This window comes from Cyprinus carpio, chromosome A16, assembly GCF_018340385.1.
Source record: "Cyprinus carpio isolate SPL01 chromosome A16, ASM1834038v1, whole genome shotgun sequence".
In the NCBI taxonomy this organism is placed as follows: domain Eukaryota; kingdom Metazoa; phylum Chordata; class Actinopteri; order Cypriniformes; family Cyprinidae; genus Cyprinus; species Cyprinus carpio.
Window position 1 is genome coordinate 15,916,097 of NC_056587.1, and position 26,840 is coordinate 15,942,936.

Genomic DNA, 26,840 nt, shown 5'->3' on the forward strand with positions numbered 1-26,840 from the left:
TGCTACTACTATTAAATAAGCTAAAGCGGGATCATTTGCGGTCTGATTCTTCCTAAAGTTGGACATAAAACAGTTTTACAGATGATTTACATGACACTGTTACAATGTACTGTAAAGATGTTGAAGTATTAGCTTTAAGTTAGAACCGTAATTTAAAGTTTAAGGCACTAACTGAAATTGTAAAACTAATCACTGAGCCATAAGTTGTCAGACCACTCAAACAAACAAGAGGAATGAATCACTTGCTTATAGTTGTTTTAACAAACTGGGAATATATAGGTCAAAAGTTTGGAAACATTACTATTTTTAATGTTTTTGAAAGTATATATATATATATATATAGTACAGGTCAAAAGTTTGGAAACATTACTATTTTTAATGTTTTTGAAAGAAGTCTCTTCTGCTCATCAAGCCTGCATTAAAGTATAATAAATTTAAAAACAATTATTTTAAATTGTAATAATATATCACAATATTAAATTTTTTTCTGTATTTTTGATCAAATAAATGCAGGCTTGATGAGCAGAAGAAACTTCTTTCAAAAACATTAAAAATAGTAATGTTTCCAAACTTTTGACCTGTACTGTATATATATATATATATATATATATATATATATATATGTGTGTGTGTGTGTGTGTGTGTGTGTGTGTGTGTGTGTGTGTGTGTGTTCTACACTTCAACCAGTGTTATTTTAGTATTATTTATATATCATTATATTAATTCTTGATATTTTAAATAAGCTTTATTTCTATATTTCTGTTTTTATTTAAAATAATAAATCTGTTTTTACATAAATAATTTTATGTGTTTTTGCCATTTTTTATTATATTCAGTTCTAATTTATTTTTATTTCAGTTTGTCATTTTAGTACTTCAACATAAACTTATTTTGTTCAGGTAGTTGCCAAGACTACATTTCTACATTTTTTCTTATTATTTATATATATATATATATATATATATATATATATATATATATATATATATATATATATATATATATATATATATATATATATATATATATATATATAATATTTATATTTCATTTATTTCAGTTTTATTGCAATTAACAAAAAATATTTTAATAGTTTTAGTTAACAATAACAACGCTGCTTTAAATCACCCTACAAAATCCACCACAGCATTGCATCTAGAATATGGTCATGCTGAATAAGGCATTAATATGTGGTTTATAAGTACTAATAAACAGCCATACTAGTAATATGCATGATAATAAGCAACTAGTTAGTGAATAGTATTTCCTAATCTAAAGTGTTACCCAAAGGTCTAAATATTCAAAGTTGTTAATGAGTAATAAGCTTAACGTTACTGAGAAATTGAAGAGAAAAATCAGTAACAGTCTTCATCGCCTGGCTCATTTTAAAATTCTGTCATTATTTACTCACCCTTGTGTCATTCCAAACCTTTATAACTTTGTTTCTTCAGTTGAACACAAAAAGAGATGTTAGGCTGCATGACAGCCTCAGTCACTATTCACTATTCAATAGTAATCTCCGCTTGTAGAAGGAAGAATGTCATACGGCTTTGGAATAACATGAGGATAAGTATTTTTGGGTAACCCATCCATTTAGAATCAGAAACGCTTGTCTCTTACAATGGAAAAGAAACTGGGAGTATGCAGTAAAACTTTCAGATCATCAACTAAAAGTGTGCCAGTCCCCACATTGTTCCACATGGTTGAAGACAGTACATGGAAAACTGCATCAATCCGCCCGCATTTGTTGCATCTGACTTTATTTGTCATGGTCATGGGTATGGAAATCACACTTTGCTGAAGATTAAAACATCAGAGCCAGAATGGTGGTATATGGCAAGGGTGCATTTTGCTCTACAGGCACATTTCTCCTCCAATTTAGCAGAAAATATGCTGGACTTCACCTCCGACTACTTTGCAGCTGGAAATAGTCAGGATTTAGGCATCCATGTCCCCCCACTCCCCACCCAACTCCAGTTTACTTTAACAGATTGTACTGTATGCATATGTTTACAATTTAGGGCAATCCCATTACTTATAATGATTCTGCACCATGTGTTTGAGCAAACACATTTGTTTCACTGCACTGGATTATTAGCTTAGTAAGAGTGTTCCTGTGATACAGGCCCGGGAGACATGGCAAGCACCGATAGATTTGTTGATTGGATCACCGTGATTGAATCGGTGGACTTGATATCCAAACATACCTTGTAAGCTCGGGCACCTGGTACTTGTGTTAGTGTTTGTTTTCAGTTTGCGCAAGACAAAAAGGGATTCAGACGACCTGAGGGCAAACCTGCATACGTATATGCTAATACTCTGGCATGGCTTTTTAGTCCGCAGAGAGATTGTAGAGCACAAACACGGACTGATAATTGTTGACTTCTCACTCATTCAATTAGTAATAAATAGGAAATACAGTTAAGGTAGACAATAATTGAAACGCTGTCTCTAGAACTGAACTGTAATGTTTCCTCATTGATGAAACATTTGTAAATGTATTTACTTGATTAAAAGTCTTTAAAATTTGGGGTTCATAAAAAAATGGTTGCTGGTTCTATCCTTGCAGGGTATGATACATGAGAAAAAGAGTTTAAAGTAACTGAATTAAAAAAATAATAATACAATTAAATAAAAATTAAAAATAGATAACATTTTGAAAAGTAGGTTATAAAATACACTATTTGGAAGTCAGCAAATATTTCCACTCTATGAATTCTTCTCAGAGTGAGATGTTCTGTTATGTTCTCAGTTCTGTAGAGAAGAGGTGAGAAAGATATAAACTGAAAAAAAGAAAAAAAAAATCTCCATCAATATTTTGGTATTATTTTTTGTATAAAAAGGTAAATACACTAAACTTTACACTAAAATGGTGTATTAGGACTTCTTTAAACAAAACATATCTTGAATATGAACTGAATTTGATTTATTATTTCCACTTCCACTGGCATTATTTAATTAATGATTATATTCATATTTCTTAAAATCATTTAATTTGTATTAAACTGTGTAATTTATGCTTTAAAAATACTTTAAAAAACAGCAGTGTAAAGAAAGTGGAAGAGAAGGGAAGACAGGAGGGTGGTGGTGGAGAGGGTGGGAAGTGGAACAGCTAAAATTAGCGCACCTGTTGGTAATTTATCACACATAAAACTCACACCTAATTTTCACACCTGTGGCACAATGGGTTCTGAATCCCGCAATTCAGTCACACATGCTGTTCTACACACATGCTGAGAAGCTTGCAGTGAGTTCCCTGCATGGAGAAAGAGCATCATGGCCAAAGATCAGAGAAACAGCATGCCTGGGATTTTTTCACACCATTGAGCATTAGTGGACCTAACAAGACCCTCCTTTTCCACCTGCCAGTGATCCAATCGCATACCAGTTCATAATAATAATACCACTCCAATCCTACAATCCAAAACAAAGTTATGCAAGACTGACAATTCACCTAAAAATGAACATTATTTCATCATTTACTCATCCTCATGTCAGTCCAAATCTGTACCACTTACTTTCTTCTGTAGAACACAAAAGAAGATGTTTTGAGGAATATTGGGGTGCAAACAATATTAGACTGACTTTCATATTTTTATATTTTTAAAAATATTTCCTTTAGCATTTGATAAAAGAAAGCGTACAGGAAAGGCATACAAGGTTAAGAAGAACATGACAAAAATGTCATTTTTGGGTGAACTATCCCTTTAAGAGGCACTTCTCTTAAATCAAAGGGTATCATGGGCATTGCCTACGGCGTAGGCTACACATGCTACGCACAACCTACGATGTAGCTACAGCATAGGTTCTATGCAGAAGTATAAATTGGGCTTTAGGCAGTGGTTCTCAACCAAGGGGCCAGGGGCCACTAGGGGGCCTTAGAAAACTTCCAAAGGGGCAAAACAGCTACAAGAACCAGGATTCCCACAGTTCCCCAAACCTGGACAAGGAGGCTTAATCTTCTTCTAGACTTAAATAATATAATAAAATAAGTAATGTAAATTAATAAAACCCTTAATACAGCATGGAATAAATGTTTTTCTAAAAATGCCATGCTCTAAAATTCCTTCAAATATTGTTGGCCTTGCGTCTAAAGGTTAAGAACCTTTGCACAAGGGTGGTTTTGGTGGTTTTTGGTGTGTTGCTATGCAGTTGCTACCCACCAGTCTAAATTATATTTTGGTAGATATGACTCAGTTCTGTCTTTTGTTTTGTTTTGTTTTTTTCTTTCATTTTATCATCGATCAGCAAAAAAATATAGTTGATTCGCTTAGAAAAGTAATAGCACACCTCTTCTTAAGCCACACAGTTTGAGGAGTCATTCATGTCCTTATGAATTACATGATATGGTTAATACTAACAGCTAAGGAGTTGTTCAGATCTTTAGTATGAGCATTTGTAATTGTGATGCTCGCCTTAACAAACAACTCTTAGAACTATGAATGCACATAAAACTCACCCACACATACATATACAGACACACTATCCAGCAGACCTCCCTCTAAAACAGAATTGTTTGCTTTCACGGCTGACTCTGTGCTATGCTGGGGAACATGAAAGGTAATACCTTATTAACCATTTTACGAGACCTCTTCTCCACTTTCCTACCAGGCCAGATCAGAAGTGATCCATAGGGTCAAAAGTGGAGAGCACCATGGGGGTGGCAGGCAGAAACATGCCGAGGAACCTCATATGGTCCCAACCACTGAGAGGGGACTTCAAAGCCTGATCCCCAAGACTGAGATTTCTACCTCATAAATAGCTTCAGAAGACCCTCTAAAAACTTACATTGAGTTAATTAACCAAAAATTCAACAGGATACCACGCAACACCCATGCCATCGACTTCAAAAACACCATGCATACGATCAGCATACGCTTTAAAATAACAAAAACAGGTTCTACGGTTGCGGTTTCCTGAACACATGGGTGGCACAATGTATAAAATCTTTGTGTATTGTTACAAATTTGTCAAATCCCTGTGAAAACCTGGCAAGCGAGGACATGCCAGAACACTTCCAGATACAAATGAACACCAGGGCAGGGTTTTATGTAATGGCCGCTCATCTCATCTGCTCCCCAGGGCAGAGCATACACTAAAGAGCTCTGTGATAATCACTCAACTTCAACCTCTTCTTGCTCTTACCAAAACAGACCTGTCTGGCAGCCAGATACATCTCAGATACGGCCCCTGTGTGGCCCCGTACTCCCATAAACACATTGGCCACATCATGCAACTTTCCTCTTTTGCCTTTGAGAATTGTGTTGCTCTCGACAATGAAATTCCTGCTAAAAATGTTTGCTGACAAAATGATAATGCATCATTGTAAAAAATAAATAAATTATACAACTTGTTTTATTTAACTGCTTTAATGAATGAACACATCCTATACAGAGTATATTATTTAACATTTAATAAAAAAAAAATAATAATAAAAAAACAATACTTTTAGCCAGAAAGGAGACATTAAATTTATCAAAAGTCTGTCGCTGTCATTTCTAAAAAACTTTTGTTACAAAATGTCGTGTTTCAGATACATTCTGTTAATTTGTACTTTCTATTTATAAAAAAAATAAAAAATCCTAAAATAAATATGGATCATGGCTTCCATGAATATATTAAGCAGCATAATAATGATTTTCAACACTGATTAAAATCAGCATATTGAAATGATTTTTGAATAATCATGTGATGCTGAAGACTGGAGTAATGGCTGCTGAAAATTCAGCTTTTCCATCACAGGCAGACATTATATTTTAAAAATATATTCAAATAGAAAACAGTTGTTTTAAATTTTAATAATATTTAAAAATATTACTGATTTTACTGCATTTTTGTTCAGATAACTTCAGCCTTTGTAAACAGATACTGTAAGAGACTTCTATCAAAAATACAGAAAAAAATCTTACTGACCCTAAACTTTTTAATGGTAATCTACATTTTTACAGAAAATTAAGCAAATACACAAATGAACTTGAACTATACATGCTAGTTAGAATATGTAATTAATTTGCATAAAGTACTTTGCTTGTAAAAAATATCCTAAACAGTCCAAATATCCTAATGAAAAATTACTTAAATTAATGAATATGACTTACTGAAAAATAAAAATAAATAAATCATCAAAAGACTATAACCGAAACAAAAATGTGTGCAAAACCATAAAGTAACCAGACTTTTATGCAAGTTAATTAATTACAGTGACAAAGTAGTAGTATCTAAGTACCAAAGCCATTATTAGCACATGAACATGACAACTACATGTGACCCCTGCCTGCAGATACGTACCGTCCCTCTCCATGACAGCTGTTTACACAAGAGAAGACGGTGTGCTTCTGAGGTCTGGCTCTGGTTCAGATAAAATAATACACAAGTCAGCCAAGATGTAATACAAGTGGATAACTGAGAGGGTGAAAAACGGAGGAATTTGTGAAATGTACAGGGATATTTTCTCTTTCCACTCCTCCCAAACCTTTCTTTAACATTCTCCCCCGCCACTGCCCTGACCCCTTCTAAATATCTACTACTCAGTCAGTAGTTAAAGAAAAATGGAAATAAAGAGACAAAAATAGAAATATACTGAAGTCGCACAATACATAAACTCACCACAACTGAAGTCCTCTGTGTTCTGAAACTGAAGAGTCTGAGGAATGCGTTTTAAGGCCACATGCACATTAAAATCATAACTCGAGCTTGTGAATTTCCCCAAATTATGCGCAACAGATTACAAAGCACAAAACAACGCTTTTCTCCTCAGTTGTTTCCTATTTATATGGCACAATGCCAGACTACATAATATGCATGCACACAAACCAGCATCAGCAAAGACAACGCACAAACAGACTACAATAACTGCTGCAGTACTAGACTGAAACTTCCTGTTATCACACAGCTCATTGGAAAACCTGATTCTGATTGGTCATTCTGCAATCAAATATTTTTTAGAATGACTACATAACTGTATCACTTGATACAATGATTATAACTCAAATCAGTATTAAACCCCTTACAGATTTAACTGCTAGCATTTAACATCAAGATATTTTACATAAAAAAAAGAGACTATATTCTAAATATAGCAATAAAACATATTCTCAAATAAACATTACCATTTGTTTGGGGTTATTAATTTTTTTTAATGTTTTTGAATAAAGTGTTTCATGCTTATCAAGGCTGCATTTATTTGATCAATAATACAGTAAAAAGATTAATATTGTGAAATATTTTTTTTACAGTTTAATGTGATTTTTTTTCTAATTAAACATATTTTAAAATGTAATTTATCTCTATGATGGCAGAGCTGAATTTTCAGTGTCATTACTCCAGGCTTCAGTGCCATGTGATCCTTCAGAAATCATTCTAATATGCTGACGTGCTGCTCAAGAAACATTTCAGCACAGCTGTGCTGCTTAATATTTTCGTGGAAACTGTGATTCTCTGACACACAGAACATTTAAAAGATCTTAATTTCCTTAAAAAAAAAAAACGAAACTTACAGACCCCAAACTTTTGAACAGTAGTGTAAGATTATTAAATATATTCGTAATATACATCACTGTGTCCCTTATATATATTAGTAAAAGGTTATTTTTCTCTTGGGGGAACAAACACCTCAGTCTGTGAGAGAGAACTTATAAACCATGTTAGTGACGGCATGATAGTAATGAAGTTAATTGAGCATTTTATACTCCTAGCCATAACAAATTCAAGATTGACACAGAATTGCCCATTCATTTCCCATTTCCCATTGCAAAAAGCACACAGCTTATTATATAATAGAGAACAGAATGTTTTGAAGTCCTTTTTGTTTAGTTCTGTTGCATTAAGCTGGCATCGCGTATGACTCATGACTCCGAACAGATACGTTGATTACAGATACATGTTGGCTACTGCTCACTAACCACTCACATTCACTTTCTCATCAACAGCTAGTGACCCTTGAGGACCTCTTCACATCTGAGTTGCATGTTGAATCCTCACAAAAAAGAAAGGGATGGAGGGAGGGAGGAAGGGAGGGAGAGAGACAAAGAAAGACAATGAGCTTAGCGCCAGGGCACTGTAATGACTACCATGCCTGGCCTTGATTAAAACCACACCAGGGCTTCTGGGTTCCACAGGCAGGCAGGCAGGCAGGCAGGGTGTCTCTACCTCCCTTCCAAGTTCTTAGAAAGTCCAGACGTTCTCGACCCAGACCCACAATGAAGACGGATACAATGACAGGGCAAAGGGGATGAGACCCAAGCTCAATCCACGGACAAATTACAAGCGAGCGGTGTAGCTTTATTGCCCCTGAATGGCTCACTTCCGCACCATACTGAAAGCAAGGCGTGTGGATGGCTGGTTTGATGTGGTGTGGATGCGTAATTAGAAGTCCTATCAAGCCCATCTGTCGGGTGTTAGGGGGACAGGGAGGGGGAAACGATAGCCCATTGCTCCCCTTGTTGTTGTTTCAGCGATTTGTGTAGGCGTGGATGTAAATATCCATCAGAGCAGGAGACAGACCTCACACACCTGCATATGTATGTGTGTTTCTGTCTGAGGAAGCCTATAGAGCTCATGTTACAACAAGGCCTCGCCGATCGATTCGGTCTAGGAGGCCTGCACACACGGACCGACATTCTCGCAAAGGATGAACATAAATGCGGTAAAGAATAGAACCTGGCAAGGCCTGGGAACACAGAGAGCCTACTCAAGGCAGTTCGATTTCTCCAACCCTTCCAAAGCACTTTGAACCACCAATTAACTTCTTCAAAATGTCCAGCACACTCAACTGACACCCCATTACCCTGTCTGTGCTCTCCCGTCCTTTCTCATATAGCTGGATCAGGATGGGGGAGGGGGGGGGGGGGGTTGGCAGCATTCTAACTGAAAGATAACCTCTAAATGATAAGTGATTCGTAACGCTCTACAAAAGGCAGGGATTTGTTATAATAATAATAATAAAACACAAGACAAGGGATTAGGCTAAGCATAGTCTATCGTACAAGTATAAGTATTTTATAAATTTTCTTGTTGCAATTAGGGCTGGGCGATTAATTTGAATTTAATATTTTGCCACAATTTTATTTTTTATAAATCGAGGATTCACGATTTTGCATAGAAATATTACCAAACGTCAGGATTAGACACTGACATTATGCCAATGATAACAGTAAAGAGACAATGATCCAATGGCATGTCGGCTCACGTGATTAACCGCTCACGTGTGACACGCTCTGTGAAGGATCATAAGGTGCCATTCAAATAAAATGCACTTTTGTGTTGACAAAGATGCGATGCGGGCAGTGGAATAGGAAAAAAATGCAAGAAGTTTGCAGTTGAACTTCTTTTAACTTGAGAGACGCATTTTTAGAATGCCATTTCATGCATGAGATGCTGCAAATGATGCGAGCACAACAGTCAAACGCGTCCATGTTTACATATAAAAAACAATGGATAAGCAGCATAATCTAAATAAAAACCAGTAAAGAACTACTACTTTATGTATTATATTTTAGTAAAGTAAAACCAGTACCTGATGTAAAAAGCAAAGCTTTTGAATAACATGCACGATACAGATGTGCAAATGTAAATTGTTCATTTTTGCATTCAAAACCAAACAGACAGCGTGGAATGAAGTGGAACAAAATGCAAGGGGCTCAAGATGTACTTTTCCAAAATGTTACTACTTAAATGGACATGCCACTTTAAAAGCGCAACACTCATGTTCACAATGGTGACAAATTGAGACAATGGAAAGGCCAAATATGTTAATCGCATTTACAGGTAAACTGATCAACAAATATTTCAGAGGAAATTGAAACAAATTTAGTAGCCTTATAATAAATGCATTAAAGTAAAATTACTTCAGGGGGCTGGCTGTTGAGGAAATAACAGAGGTGAACATGTCAAAAATATCTCCCTGGAATTTAAAAGGCACATTGGACCTTTTGTCTGTGGCACCGTGGTTTTCAATCATCATCGGGAATTATAGACCATATTATAATAGGATTTATATAATAAGTCTATTTTATTTCACATTTCTGAGTGTGGTAAATTGTAGCCTGAGATGAAACCAATCTGTTTGGCATTTAATTTTGCCAACATATTGGATCTTCTGATGACCATGATTGAGGCCAGTGGAAAGGATCCCCTTGTGCATGATGCAAAAAACAAACAAACAAACAAACAAAAAAACTAACATGAACGCACAATGGGAATTTTTCTGCCGTGACATGATGAATGCATGGACTGTTAAGTTTTGTGAAACCTTTGATTTCTCAGCTACACGGCCCAGCCTAGTCTAACTGTTTATACGTAAGTATTAATATATAACGTTTAAATGCAAAAAATGTAAAAAAAAAAAAACATGTACGTTTTGACTTATGATAAACCGTACAATTTGAAATTTGAAACAAAATTAATGTTTACAGCTTTTAAAAAAACTAAAATATTTACAAATCTTTTATATCTTTAAGATGTGTGTATAATTTTATCATGTCATTTAATAAATAGAGTTTAAAACATAATGCCAAGGATAACTGAATACAATATAATAAAAATTTTAATACCGCGATTGCAATATTCACAAGAATTCCTTTGTAAGTCTGAAAAGTTACGTAAATAACTTACATTTTAAGCCACGGCCACACTAGACTTTGAGCATGCAAAATTTCTTCTTACGTTGCAATGGTCGTGATATGAAGTCACACTCTGCAGTGCCTTTTTAAAAACTTAAATTCTGCAACAAATAATAACACATCTAAAATGTAAAAACATACAATCTACTACACTTTCCTGCAGCACTGCAGTTTTAAATTTATGTTCTTTTAATTCAGCTATGAGGTCATGCTGTGACATATCAATCTGCTGTTGGTCACATGGTTTCTGGTGATGCAAATTCGCAGGTCAGAGTTAACCGATCTTGAGCACAGCTAAATTCAAAACTTTTTGCACAAGCTTGCATTCCTGGTCTTGTGCAAAACTTTGGGCCTGTTAAAATGAATTAAATTAGTTAACTGAGTTAACTAATGAAGACACAGTCTTTTAGTAGTACATCTTAGGGTTTTTCAAAACTTTGTGTAACTGAGACCTTAAATTGTACAGCTTGTTAAGGAAAAGCATATACTTTTCTATGCAATCAGACTCATTGATGTCAATGAAAAAAAATAAAATTTAAATCAGGCAAAAAAAGCAGCCCCACTTGTATTTATATACAAGCACCACATTGTGCAGATAAACTCTTAAAAATAACGATTCCAAAAACAATTCAATTTGTTTTCTTTGTGTAAAGAACATTCTATTGGTGTGAAGAACCTTCTTTCACCATGAAGAACCTTTAGTGCAATGGAAAGTTTCCCTGGATGTTAAAAGTTCTTCATGGAACCATAAATGGCAAAAAAAAAAATATATATATATATATATATTTATTTATTTTTTTTTTTTTTTAAGAGTATACAGGATAGCTGAAAGTGAGTAAAAAAAAGAAAGCGGAACGTCTTAGATATTTGTTCCCTCAGAACACCAGAAAAGATTTAATCCATCTCAGGTGATGGTGCTCTCATTAAACCATCTCTAACTGATCTCCTCAAATATGCCTCTATCCCACCCTCAGTTTACACTCTTTGTCTAACGATATTCTCTCTCACGCACACGGAGTTCTCAGAAATTCACTAAAGCGATCACTTCACAGACTGACAGCAGGCTGCGGTACAACAGGAGAGGGACACAGTGGGCACAACCACCAACCCCGTCTAACCTGCTGGAATAAAATAATCACTCCTGGCAAGTAGAAAGAACGGCTGGGTGAGAAAGCTGGATGTACTTGATGAAACGAAATGAACGTCAATTCCATAGAAGATCACTTCCATTATGGATTAGAATGAAAAGACATGTCATTTTTTTAATAAAGAGACTCTGGAGCAGTCACCCATCCTGTCACGCACTTCATCAAGACATTAAATGGCATGAACATAGCAAGAGCCAACATTAACACTTACACCCATAAACCTGGGACCTTGGGTAAACTTTTAAAAAGTGTAGCTCTAAACTGTTCTTTTTGTCCCTACTCTTTTTATATGTCTTCCCGAACAAATTTTATTGACCTGATCACTGTATAACAAAGAGGTCTTTTACATCTTACAGTCTGCTCTTTCAGTTTCAAAAACAGGCAAGAGTTTCTGACATATATTCTCTAATTACACAGATCATTGAGCTGTACACACTGGTAATGTCATGCAGCAAAGACATAGTTTACCCAAAAATGAAAATTCTGTCATCTATGAAAGCCCATTTTCATTAAAATAATAATAATAATATAAAAAAATGTCATTGTTACCTTTTCATCCTACAGAAAAAGTCAGAATAAGAGAGAGATATTGTTCAAAATATCTTCTTTTGTGCACCACAGAAGAAAGAACCACATACAGTTTTAGATTTACTCAACTGAGAGCCATATAAACTTGCATTTCAAACTTCTTTATTAAACATTTATCTATCCAAAACAACTTCTGACGCTTAATGGGACAGATCACAGTGTGCTGCCAGCAGATTAAGATATAACTGTTCGATAGTGTTAAAATACAGGTGCTTTCCCCCTAATCCCTTGAGGGTGTAGCTGAGGAGCTCAGTGATGGAGCTAAGCCTTTCCTCTCCTCCACTTTCCCATGGATTACCAGGACTGTGTTCCTCTGGAAACAGACTTCTATTAGTTCCATTACCGTGAGCTTAATCGGACCGTTCATCAGAGCTAGTCACTTCTGAACCTCCCCTGGTGCAGAGTTTCACTTAAAGTGCAAGTAAATGGCTTGCGCACTGAGAAAGGCCCGAATTATATGTTCTTACATAAACTAAAAGATTTTTTTTAATGTTTTTAGAGCAGTAGCACTGAGGCTAAAGCATTAAGACCACTTCCAGCTTGTCAAACCAGCAAGTCCTGTGTGTGAATTTGCTCTCTGGTCTGTGCTGGTATAAGCGAGCCCACAGTTTTTATGTAGTCAGCAGGTGGCATCATTAGCCAGAGAATAAAAATGAAAAGTATTACCCCGGGGCCAAGCAATGATATCATAAACTCGCTGGCATCCGTAAAGCACCGAATGGGGGGTGCAGAAGAGCAAATTTAATGTTTCTTGCTGTTGGTTTTGTTATATTCATTTGAGGAAGTCTATGTGAATACAAACAGCTGAAATGTAACCAATTATTAATAAAAACAAAGTAAAAGGTCATGTGCTCCTGCTCAGCTTTAATGAAGTATCTGATGAAAATAAACACAGTTGAGGGGTGGTTAAGACAAAGTCTTGTAAAACAGTTCAAGATGATTGACCGTGCCGCTGGGGTGATGTGGGATTGTAGATTGCACACGAGAATGCCAGAAAAGACTGTCTCAAATGTGCTGAGAGCAAGAAAACTCAATTGAACAGCGATACAACCCTCAGTAAGTATGATAAATATAGAAATGAAGAAAATCCAAAGCTTGGCGGCATTTCAAAATGTCACTCTGCAACAAGCCCGTACGCACAAACATTTCTGTCCACAGGATCAAACTCAAGCCAGTCGAGTTCACTGCACCTCCAAGGCATGTTTTACAAATGCGTCACCATTTATACATACACTACAAAGAATCCCGCTCACCTCCAGATGCACTTTTGCCACCATTTTCCCTGTTAAACTCCCCCAATCTCCCTGAAAATGCTTAACTAGTCCGCCTCTGCCAACAAGTTTGATCCTATTAAGAAAATTATATTACGTAGTATCTGAAATCGCAAATCTTGTAGAAAAACAGTGGGGCTGAAAACTCATGAGTGCCAGTTGCCAACAGTTTCTGGCTGATTATTTGCAGATGGGAGCAGAGGTTTCCCCTGGAATGCCATGGATGTGATTAAATATGAATGCCTCCCAATTTACATATCTGCAGATTTAAGTACGCATGGTGACAGCAAGTGTCTTTATTTGGGTTCAAGTTCAATTGGGAGACGGTTGTTCTGCCACATGCAGTGAATGACTGATGTTCAAGGGTTTGAGGCTTTGGGGAGGGATGGATAAGTTTGAAATGTTTGACTTTCAGACCCCCGTGTCCATATGCATTGGCTAAGCAAGGCAGCCCTCATATTTACTGATGGGTTAAATCCCTGCGGCTCTTAAGAGTGGATTGTTATACTTGCACCAGTTGTTCAAAGCTTAATCAATTAAAAGCGGCTTAGGGCAAAAGGAGGGTCAGAGCATTTGAAAAGGGAAAAGGCAAAAGGAAAGCTGTATTCATCAAACGGCCACCAGACAGCGCCGCACCGTGAGAATCTGATCAACAGTCAGTAGCCTAACGTTACTTTGAGAATGAATTTTCCAGATTCTTTAATATTATTCATACTGTACATACTGCAGCTCTCCAAAACAAGACATGCTAACCAACCTATCCTAATCATAATGAGATCTGACATTATAAAATCAAGGCTTTAGTAAAGTGTGCTAATTATTCAACGACTTTCAGGGTGTCGACTTTTTAAAAGAATGTCAGTAACTTTCCGGAAGCCATTTGTTAAGGTTGTCGCAACGTATTTAGCATAACTTACTTATTCAACCGTCAATTAAAGACTTTCAAAGATTGTGTGTGTGTGTGTGTGTGTGTGTGTATGTATATGTGTATATATATATATATATATATATATATATATATATATATATATATATATATATATATATATATTAAACTGTGATAAATATATGATAAAATGATACATAACGAGTGCAAACACCTACGTTTATTACTGTCCGGTAATCGAGCAGCGTACTGTTGCTATGGTTACATCTGTAGACAAACGGGATTTCAGTAACGGTAGGCTATTTTGAACTTACTGAAATGTTGAAATAATTAGCCTATATTTTCACACCCACTAACTTATATGAAACTATGTTACTGGAAAGTGGTGCACAAAAAAAAAAAAAGATAAAACGTCTGATCACATTTTTGTCATGTTATCTATTAACAAAAATGTTCTTTTACAGTGTTTTAATAGCGTTCTCGGTTGAAAAATGGATCAGGGCGCCGTTATTAACAAATTAAAGGCGTAAGAGTTAAACAACATGCCGATGGAAGAAAGAGAGCTTTAAAATGAACATAGAACGCACATTTTGTGATAGGAACAGATGCTGAAACACAATTCTAATGCAAACTTCTCTTCTTCAAGATACAACAACCCCTGATATTTTCAATTTAGGTAACGTTACACTTCCTAAAAATCTTCAGCGCACTAGGATTACTTAAGCATGCCAAAAATAAATAAAACTAAAAAACGTGGATGAGTAACACATGTTCTTAAAACACGTCATTATTTATGTTAACAACAGTAAAAGTGTCATATTTTAAACATTTGCCAACATACTTGTGGAAGTCTAAAACTTCGAGAAGTTACGGTGCCCCGAGGAAGCTTAAAGTTGTACGTTCAAACGTGAAATTATCCGTGAACATCACTGAACCCTTGAGCATGACAGCGAACCTCATCCTACAAAAATTACTGTGGTAAAGAGACTTTTTGCCAAACTATTACAGTTACAACTAGTTGTTTTTAACTATGGAAACTTGCCACTGCTGCCATCAAAAAATAAAGTCAAATCACAGAAAGATTATGAAAGCGTGACCACGGTTTCCACGGTAATTTTTGTGAGGAGAAGTAGCCTTACACCAGATGGGACAGTCCCTGTCATGCGGGGACCGTAAGTCTCTCCGTGTAGAAGCGTCAGCTAAATGACTAATAATTAGAGAATTAGTAAAAGCATCTATCAAACCCACATGCACAGTTCCCTCACCTCTTTTGTTTCTTCTCCAGCGGTGAGACTGCTGCGTCTGACAGTGGCTGTAGTCCACACAGTTCAACACGATCAGCGCAAATGAGACCAGACGAAACTGCATCTGGGCGGCTGTAAGATTGTCCCGACTCACGGTAGAAAGCGTCAAAGGTACTCGCCGCGAGCCTTCAAGGTCCGTATATGAGGTTTCAATATGTATATTTTTCCACACAAGCGGGGAGTTGAGGAGTCCGGACTCAGTTGTGTCACACATTAGAGAGGTAACGTTAAAGAAAACATTATTTTTCACCACCGGTTAATATCATTTTAGAGAGCGAAACGCGCTTTTTATACACTAAAAAGTACCTTGTTATTGTCTGTAGAGCGAAAAGGCTCTGAACTTTATGTTCTTCGAGTAACAAATACACCTTGACGGATCAACGTGTTTGCGAGCGAACTATTTCATTCAAAAGGACTTCGGTTGAACTGAACCAAAAGCGCACGGGACGCGATGGGTGCCCTTAAAAGTAGATGCACGGAGCGTGAGTCCAGTCCAAAAAAGATAAACTTTGCCTATACATCAAGTTCCTTCCGACTGCCAAATTAAACTTGAAACATCCAGCATCCCTCTCGCAGGAAAAGTTTAGTCCCTTCGTCCCCTAGACAGAGCGAGAAAACACATGGATGCAATAGTCTGCAAAAGCTCTAGAATAAACCATTGAGGTGCATGAGGATGTGTGTGTAACTGTGGCATGTGCTGCAGTGCTCGGCTGGTGATGGAGTATCACTCTTCTGGTGCTGATGCTATATAGGCGCTGCTGTCACGTGGAGACTCCAAGATCTTTTCGGAGCACTTTCAGAAGCCCCTCGGCCAGAGAGAGGGCTGTTTCCCCCCTCCTTGTTTAAGTTTTAGAAGATGACAAATGAAATTTCTCCCACTGTATCTATATACCACATATGAGCTTCCCCAGGGTCCTAGTGCATTGGCTTGAATTATGGATTGATCTTATATCCCCCGCCCCCCAAATCACATCAACAGAGATTTGCACAAAAAAGTAACATAATTAAAATAACTTAAAATACTGTATATAAAGTACCAGAACTACAATCTTAATTTCACTGGTTTCATACTGTTGGAAAAAACAAACAAAAACCTAAACAGCCTATGATGGTTTTGCTGGTTTTCGTAGGGACTTAGAAGACCAGCTTGGTGACTCAATAAACGAGTTGAAGACCAGCTTGGCCAGGATGGGAGACCAGTTTAAAGATCAGCAAAACCTCTTAGGGTGGTTGAATTGTTTAATCAACAGGGATGAAATCAGATAAATGAATTCAGAAAACCCCAAATAGTTAATACATACAGTGTGAGAAGGAAAAATAAGTGTTCTCTTATGATCTCTGATGGTACAATAACGTAAAAGGTTCAGTTTATTGATATTTGGAAGTCGTAAAATCTAAAGACTGCAATTTATTTTTATACATTAGCTTTAATACAACTTAATATCTATTTTCAGGTCGAACATAACAGCTTTCTTTTAATATAATAGTATTATTTTAAGCTTTAAATCCATTTAAAATGTGTAAAAAATAAATAAATAAATAAATAAAAAATTGATTGCTGAGGCAATTTATTTTAGAAGCTTCTATGCCAAAATAGACATTGCTTTGAAATGTAAAAAATGTTTTACCCAGCTTGACCACTAGGTGTGGCACTTAATCTTTTATTTATATATCATTTTTTTTTTGACTCTATCTTAAAATGTCTTTTTCTTCCCGTTATTTCTGGCTCAAATTATCTAGAAATCTTCCAGGTGAGGTGATACACCGATTTATAACAAAAAGGTGTTATGCAACAAAACAAATATACACCAGAGAAATGTCCATCCATCCTTAAAAACATGTTTGATACAGTCCGCACGAACCCCGTTACCCTCCCCAAAATTAAAAAAAAAAAATAATATATATATATATATATATATATATATATATATATATATATATATATATATATATATATATATATATATATATATATATATATATCATTTCTAAGTGATGACACTCTCTCCTCCAGAGCTCTTTGATGTTCAGATCAAAGTGAAATTCTCCCAAAGTCAATGTTAATTATATGACGGCTATTTGGCTCTATCAGTGAAACACAGAGTTTAATTTCTCATCAAAAAATGTTATTGAAGATATATTTATTCACCTGCCATATTTACGCTAGAGTTGTATCAGGTTGCTTGTAGCTGAAGACTGTCTAAGTTCAGTTACTGCAGATACATTTAAGTTCATACTATATGTAGAATCTAAATATAAAACTGATGCACCTGAAGCGATCTCAACTCAACTCAACTGAAAGCTTATGCATTGGAAAAGACTCTGTAATGATCTCTCATATTGCATGCTCTAAATAAAGGCCTGCTCTTGTAAAAAATACATTTGCAATTTGGAAAACAGGATTCAAGAATAATCCAGACAAAAATTTATTAGGGAACAAATGTTGTATATTTTAAATATGTGGCCTGTTTTTGAACAAATGCCTTAACCTTTTCATGTAGGAAAAAAGTAATGAACAATGCGAAAAAGGGAAAAATTATGTAGCCCTTTTAACCAAAACCTACGTTGACCTTTTGGTTTGGGTGTTTGTTTATTTACTTTAAGTGAAGTGACAGACATTGTGGTGGACAACCTTCTCAGCCACACGTCTGCTGTTGGTCTGGATGTCTTACTAAAACAACATCTGAGACAGCACTCCTAAGGTGAATGTGATAATTAAGGGCTAGGAGGGTTTTATTTTCGTAATGTGTCATGGCACAGGACCGGTAAACCAATCACTTTAGCCCACCCCCCTCCTTCCTCCCCGCACACTCGCTGGGAAAGTAAGGGTGACGTCAGTTGTTTTAGATGTCTGGCTGGGAGCCCGAGCGCTGTGGCAGCTATAAGCCCCCTCTTCACTCGTCCAGAGAGACAGGGCCCATAAACATGTCAGCTGATAGAGAGGCCAAAGCAGACATTAAGACACGCTTCGAATCCCATCCTGCAGCATCTGCGAGCAAGGGATGGAAATAGAAAACGTATAGAGCGGCGGCAGATGTTAGGTGTCACATGCAGAAGAAGGGATAAGATGGGAAAGGTGGAGAGGCATTATGTTGATTGTCTAGCACATCTGACGTGCCCGTCTGCAAACAAAGTAGGACGAGCGATGTTGAAAATGACAACGAGAGTTGGGACCATCACCTTTCCGTGCCCTCTTCGCCGCAGCGGAGTGGACCACTACATAACAGTGCCGTAAATGCTGCAGACTAAACATACATTTATCATTACGGCGCATACATGTGCAGCGACACAAAACCACCCATCCCACTCAGTGACTCAGAGCACATTAAATATTTATCTATTACACAAAAGATCACAACCACTTAACCCTCAACCACCATTCGTAATGTCCAGGAATAAAATCCAAGCATGAGATGAAGATTGTTTTGTAAGTATTTTTTTTTATTTAATACCAGACGCATTGAACCCAATTGTAAAATTAAGGCCTCTGTCACGCTCCTTTGGGGGACACAAGAAGGAGAACAGGATGTTCGGCTGCAGTATGGGAATGCTGGAAGGTTAGATGGAAGTGTACGTTCCTGCAAAGATCCACTCAATAAAAACCAGTATCCTGAGCCGCCCAGTTTGGAGTCTGAATAAGGAGGAAGAGAGAGCCAAAAAATGTTATTATCCAACACAAACGCAGGTGAGTTCATTATATATGAATGAACATGCTATACAGTGCTACAGTGATTATGTATTTTTGTTGGCCAATCTGGAAGTTAGTATCACTATGGAAGCCCATTTCTGCCATGTAATAAAAAGTTTTATAAAAATAAAACTAAAAAGTGTTAAATTAAACTTTTTTGTTGTTGTTGTTGTTGCAATTCAGGCTTACTTTCTCACAATTCAGAGTTTACATCTCGCAATTCTGATTTTTTTTTTTTTACAACACAAATAAAAAACAACTAAGGTTTATAGGTCTTATCATGAGAATCTTCGCAAATGAACACAACTATGAAATCCTAACAAAAAAAAAAAAAAAAAACCAATTACATCAAGGTCGCATGCTTCCATCAACATTTTCAGCCTTACAAAAAAAAAAAAAAAAAAACTTTTCCCTGGAAGTTTAAGTTAGAACAGTTTACAAGAGTGTGATTATAAACAAAAAGAGGCTGTGAAAGTGGACTTGTCAGTAGATGAGTTTTCAGAATTATGTTATACTGTCCCTGAGAACCTCTGTAGTCCCCTTTAGCTACAAAAGCTTAAAAAAAAAAAACCCGTGCTATTACTGATGTAGTTTATGATGTAGAATAAAACACAAAAATATCGAGTTCACGTTCACACCATTCCGTTGGATTTTCCCTGAGAAAATGTTCTATTAAATTGCGTCTGGCCAAACACATCAAAATACAGGACTGTGTGTTATGGTCTTTGCTATTGTGGTGTTTGTGTGAGTGAGTCAGTTAAATGATGTGCTTTGAGGGACTGAGACATTTAAAGGCCGTTATTTTGAGACATTCTATTTCAAACGAAGCGAGGGCACGTTTATCGTGGGCCAATCAGTGCGCAAGGCCAAGATCAAACGACCAACTGGACCCCAAGCAAAACATCTGTGGTGACTCCTAAATGAAGGGAACTCCAAGGAGTGTGTATGCGATTGTGTGCATGCGTTATTTACTCTGCAGCGCTGAGTCATGGGACTCAGACCCTCTTCTTTATGGCTGTGCTGTGCTACCTTGTCATTAGGCCTTTGAAGAAAAACAGCATGATGAAAGCGCTCACTCTTAAACTTGCTCTTACTGGTTTACACCGTGTAAAGACAGTTCTGGGCTGATTGCCACTCGACATTCTTCTACACATACATTTGTGTGTGTAAACTACAGGGCTCAAGACGAACAGAGATGAGATCAGATAAAAGAAGTGAAGGAGAGATGCTCTGCTGCTTTGACCTCATTCCTGTTTGCGTGGCTCTGCTTCTTCTCGATGTTCATTGCCAGCATTTGGCTGCGGAATGAAAGGCTCTTGGTTTTCTCGATCACCTGCTGATATGGTGATACGGCGTTGTTGCCCATCACCACGTGACCCTGCCAAAGGAAAGAGGAGAGGAAAAGAATATTAGAGCTAAACTCTGAGAACACCTATCCTTTTCTGTTATCACAGATACATTTTCACAACCTCCTCACGAACACACAGGAGCTAATTTCTAGGTCATTCCAGTAAAATGCCATGTCATTTCTGAGATCAGAAGTCCTGTTACTTGTTTAGGGTGTTATGACCAAGTTCCTGGGTCAGTTGCAAAAAAAATGTGTTGTTCCTTTCACATAAATGTTAAATAATGACAATACTGTTCAAATGTTTTGTGTCAGTAAGCTTTTTTCCAGCATAGACGCATTACATTAATAAAAAATGAGAGTAAAAACATTAATAAAGTTAGAAAATAAATAAATAAATATATATCTTAAATATTAATCTTTGCCATGACTAAGAAGTAAAGATACGTGTTTGTCACCATATTGAGAATGACCCTCCTTCAGGACTAATGACAGTCCTCTTACCCTCGAGGAAGGATATGGTGAGTAAGCCAGCACTGAGCAGAATTACTGACGTAATTGATTGCTTCTCCTTTATGTTTTAAAGCAGAACACAATCCCCGCACAAAAGAGGCTGAATTTGATTTTCAGACTAATTAAAGGACACTAACGCAGCATCTATCAATCGTTAGCTATCTGATGAGGGAGGCCGAGAAACAAGAGTGAAATAAAATATGAGAGACTCTCACCAGTTTGGAGTCGATTTTGGCATCCAGCCTGGCATTACGAATGAGGTTGACAATCCATCTTTCTGCCTCCTCGGGAGTCATATTCAGCTTATCGGCAAGCATACTGTGGGGCAACACAGTCCATTAGGACAAAACTTGGGAGAAAAATTAGGAGAACATTATATACACTGATGGCATTACGTGAAAATCGTGAGGTATATAATAAGTGGAGTGTGTGTGTGTGTGTGTGTGCACGCAGGTTTAAAGTGCTGATCGAAAGTGCTGGATGATAATGGGTTTACTGTCATAGCTCAGCATTTAGACGTCTGTTCAAGAGTGACAAATGCGTTGCATTATGTAATCAAGTCTTTGATTCTAATTGCACTAAGAAACCCATAAAAATGGAGTACAATTACATCATTGCGCTTTTGTGAGTATGAGGTCAAGGTAGCGATGAAACTAACTTTGCAGACAGAAATAAAAAGAGAATGCTTGTGCTTGCATGACTTTCACTGACCATCCACCTGACATTTTGGAGAAACTCTCCATATTGAAGTCAGGTTTCTCCTTAACAAATGTGCCACTGAGGGAGGAAGGTGGCAGCAGGGGCTCTAGTGTTCTTTGATCCAAAATCCTACTACCGCAGCTGGCTTTCTTTTTGGCTAAGCTCATTTTATGCTAACCAGAGAGAGCAGGCTTGTCCCATTCCGTTCTTTAACTAAAGCCTACACACCAGGTTTCCAAAAACAATGACTATGCTTTCACAGTGAAAGGTTAACTCAATCACCCACCGTGGCAACAGCATGGGTTTGGAGACAGGCAGAGATGACAGCTTCGCTCCCAGTGAAACTTTCAGAAAAAGACACGCGACAGGCTAGATTGGTAATGAAGCTCATTATTTAAGAGCTAACCACCAACGAATGTGCCAGTTGTCACATCACGGTTTCCAAGCTGGTGATGGTCAACACATGTCCAACATCAAGCGGTGACACTCGCTACGGAAAAAAGGAACGCCTGACGACTCCAGGGGTAAAGCAAGGAAATGAAATCCAAGCTCTTCGGCAGCCCCAAAGTACTCCGTGAAGCATGCGGCATGTTAATGAACAATTACAGCCGAAAGGGAACAGGAAACCAATTAGGACACTGGGAAGTTTAGATAGCTGTACATCCATTACAGGCCCACAGATTTAGAGGACTAGACCATGTCTGAAATGAAGCAGACTTGTGAGCTTTCACAGAAAAATCAATGGAAATGCCAAAGAGTTCATCAAAAGCCAACATTTTTGCAGTCAATCACATGATAAATAAACAGCTTAAACAAACATAGTGCTGGTTTACTCTAGTGATGCAAGCGGCAGCGAATATTATTTCACTGGTTTAATTAAGTGGTGACACACATCAGTCAAGCCAGAGTCAAAGATCGACTCAAAACAAATAAGATCGTGTTTCCTCTTAGGGGAGCTGACCCTCTGGACAAGCTAAACCAGAGACCAAGGTCAACCACAGCCTTGGCACAATGAAATGGCCCACACACACACACTAATCTAATTTTATCCAGAAATTCGTCTTTAAAATGAGAAAGGGGGGAAAAGGTAGTACGTACACGTGCTTGCCACTAATATGAAAATGTCTGAACTGAAACCAAAAATACACAAACACTGAAAGAAGTAATTATGGAAAAGAAAGAGGTTGGGTGAACGATCCACTCAAGCATAAGTGCCTGACAGGGCAGTTTAAGCTAAGCAGCTTGACTCCTCTCACTGCAGTCTCATTTTACACAGACTTGAACCTGGTCCTCTGGGGTTGGGGGGTGTAGGGTAAGGATCGTTTTCACCTTACATGTAACAGCTCCTCGCAGTTGATTTATCCAATTCCGATTCAGGCCGGTGGGACTGGGGCAACTGGTCTCACTCCAGGAGTTGTAGACTGTTAAAAGGTCAGCTTTGAATTGATATAGTGCTGACCTGCACTGCAGTAGTTTTTACATAGTGGACTTAAAACAAATGCATTGTTAAACATTTCCATATGAAAGACTGTAACTATGATAACTACCTATAAAGTTTTAATAATCATTCTAATTCTATGAAAAAAGGGGAGTCCACAATAATGCTATAACGATAACGTCAATCAGAATCCATCAGAGTTTAAAGAGCTTCTGCATTTAAAGCAGCAGACGACATAACTGTGCACAAGCTTGTAATTAACAGAATCATTTTGGTGTAGACGCTAATACAGTTATCTTTAGTTATTATACTTAGTGCAAATGGGCCTTAAGGTAAGGAAAACAAAAACAATCATGTAGACAAAATACAACAACTGCAAAATTAATTACTGTGGACTGTAAAATATCACAATGATTTACAGATGACAAGATTGGAGACATCATCCAATTAAAAACTAAAATTTATCATCAAGTGCTCACAGACTCTACTCAAATCAGGGCCAATAAATGCAAAATTGGGAATTTAAGACTTTGAGGACAAGACACAAAAATGCAAATGCCATCATAAATGCAAGTCATAAAACCAGATTTCAAATAGAGCCTTTTCAGAGACATTTTTATATATAAAGCCATTTGTAGTTGTGGGTTTTTTTCTGGTGTATGCTGAGGGCAAAAACAGAAGAAAAAAAAATCCTGACTACTCATTCAAGGCCAACAACTGTAAACATAACAAAAGTGCTACAAAACTGGCATACATTTTATTTGAACCCACAATTAGCTGCAGAGGACATCTGCATACTGTATCAGTGACATGCATTTGTAGACCAAAATGGATGTTTACCAATCCCCTATACAGCCTTTCAGGTGACTCCTTTGAGCTACTAACTTGAACAGATAAACAGCAATCACAATTCAGTTTCCTAGTTGAGCATTACCTTTGACGCCTTTGACAAGAAAATGGATTCAGTTGCAAAGAGCCAGCACTCCAAATCAACTCCAGACTATCTGTAACTGGAGGTTTGGACAGAGCCTGATCACTTTCCATGTTTCAACCTTGACTCCAACCCTTCTCGGTTTAATACAGCTCAGAAAATGCGAGCAAGCAATTAGGCTGTACAATGAAGCATGGAAATAGAGTGAGAACCTGGGGATGGCCGTTTTTTGATCGCCGAGCGTGCGGTTAGAAGAGAAATAACAGATTCCGAATGGCTACAACTATGTTTGCATGTGCGCTGCTGGAGAAACTGCAAAAAGAAAACCTCCACAGGGCTTTCATCGAACGTGGAATATGATATTGTGTCGGGTGAGCGTGTGCATTTGCGAACATGGTCCCTCTTGGGATTTACAGGATGTCATAAATCCCCCGAGGTAGATGCAACCTGTTAGCAGATCTCCAGTTTGCCGTCAAGTGCTTTCTGCTTGGCGCGATGGCGGGAAAATGAACGCAGGACAGATGCTCAAAGACTACTAGTTATGAAAGCTCATTAAACAGGCAGGAGGGCAACGAGGCCTCTCTGCTCTGCACTCTGTCACTGGAAGGCTAATAGGAACCAGGCAGAGGGAAACCAGTGACACCCGCCCAAATCTCCCTTTCCATACAGACCACTTCTTTTCCACCAATGGAAAATCTTGAGGACTGAAACCATTGCGTGTCTTCACTGGAAGCCTACAATGCCGCATAAATACCGTAAAAGGGGTAATAAAAAAGCACAACCAGAGTAAAGTGGTAATAAAACACCTGCCGCATTCAGCCGGACGCAGACCGGAGAGTCTATGAGGAGTTCAGAAGACGCATCATGTCAGTAGTAATTGAACCATGTGGATCAATGGACAATATAAATCACTGTTAATTAACCTTGACTAGTCGCTATAATTTTTATAATTGTGGCAATATTCCTCTTTGGTTGTACTATAAGTGAATTAGAGTGGACAAAAATCTCAAACCGACACTATGTTATAGTCCTAACAAGGATGTGACAAGATTCAACAGACAATAACAGAGTAAGTGGGGCTTAGAAGAGAAAAATCTGCTGTGTTATCCACAGACAGGATGCAGCCATTAAGATCCTCCTGAGGGCCAATATGTAGACCCTTTAGACATGCTTTAAAACAGATGGGTGGATGTGCCTGGGATGTCTGGTTCTGAATGCGTGTCTCCATGTGTGTGATCGAGGTGCTGGCAGCCGGTCTCTGGACATGCTTCCTCCAGCAGAATGGGTAATAAAACTTATCAGAGAGTGGAGTGGGAATGGAAGAGAGGGAACAGAAAGCGTTCCCACATTGCGGACACAATTTTAGACCTACTACCTTTTTTTTTTTTTTTTTGATCATTCCTGACAACAATTTGTTCACTTTAAATGGTACTTCAATGTTGTGTTACATGATCCAGCAAAGTTATTTTGTACTACATCGAAATCCGAGTACTCACCTTATACTGATGCACTGGTGAATTCGGCAGAAGGTCTCAAAGATGAACAAACGGGCATTTTCGATGAAGTCCTCAAGGCAGGCCACGAGGAAAAAATCATTCACCAGCACCTTTAAAAGATACAAACATTTGCATTAGAGACCGTGCATGAAAATGCATTCAATTTAATGTTGATTATGCTAAAAAACATGTAAGTTCAAGGAAATGCCTTAAATCACATGGTTTCAAACTTTTTAATGCCACTGACCCCCAAATACAATGAATCCTCTGTATAACTAGGGCTGTGTATCGGCAAGAATCTGGCGATACGATACGTATCACGATACAGGGGTTGCATTACGATATATTGCGATACACTGCGATACTGTTATTGAAAACGTTATAAAATACGTTATTGAAACACTTTTTGGGCAGTATGAGTAAAGGGGCAAAAATTCAAGTGCTTGCAGGATTCTTTAGTTAAATGTACATGTATAAAATGTATTTTATTAAAAAAAAAAAAAAAAAAAAAAAACGGTTCACAGGTTTTTCAGTTTGTATTTTTGTTCTGTGTGGAATCACCGAGACCACGACGCGACCACCGCCCCAACTGCACAAAACGAGAGAAAGCTGCAGCCGCGCGGCAACCCTACCGCCCAACGCGCCACATGCGAAAGCTCATCACATGGGACGCGGCAAGCGGCGGAACCGAGGTGCCACCCGTGCCGCGGTCCTGGGGTGGATGTTACCACAAAAGCCCAAATGACGGCACACTTCAGCTTGGTGAACCAAAGCGGCAACTGGAACAATTCTTTCATCCTCCATTACTGGCAGCAAGCTATAATAACACTAATGAATTTATTTATTTCTTTTTTTTGAATATCGATATTCCATTTTTGAGAATCGATACAGTATCGCCAAACAAAATATCACGA

General features: G+C 37.5%; 2 protein-coding genes across 2 annotated transcripts in view; both read right to left on the bottom strand.

Moving 5' to 3' along the window:
• LOC109092825 (R-spondin-2-like) overlaps window positions 1-16,787 on the bottom strand; it is a 53,400-nt gene extending 36,613 nt beyond the window's left edge. Inside the window, exon 1 of the mRNA XM_042772944.1 lies at window positions 15,778-16,787. Coding sequence (XP_042628878.1) covers window positions 15,778-16,030 — 253 coding nt within the window. The 5' untranslated portion in view covers window positions 16,031-16,787. The remainder of the gene's footprint in view (window positions 1-15,777) is intronic.
• A 2,449-nt stretch (window positions 16,788-19,236) lies between these two features.
• The window catches only part of LOC109105417 (eukaryotic translation initiation factor 3 subunit E-A), a 44,860-nt gene continuing 37,256 nt past the window's right edge, over window positions 19,237-26,840 (bottom strand). Inside the window, exons 10-13 of the mRNA XM_042772945.1 lie at window positions 25,927-26,036; window positions 21,578-21,680; window positions 20,748-20,882; window positions 19,237-19,447 (exon numbers count right to left, since the gene is read on the bottom strand). Coding sequence (XP_042628879.1) covers window positions 19,409-19,447; window positions 20,748-20,882; window positions 21,578-21,680; window positions 25,927-26,036 — 387 coding nt within the window. The 3' untranslated portion in view covers window positions 19,237-19,408. The remainder of the gene's footprint in view (window positions 19,448-20,747; window positions 20,883-21,577; window positions 21,681-25,926; window positions 26,037-26,840) is intronic.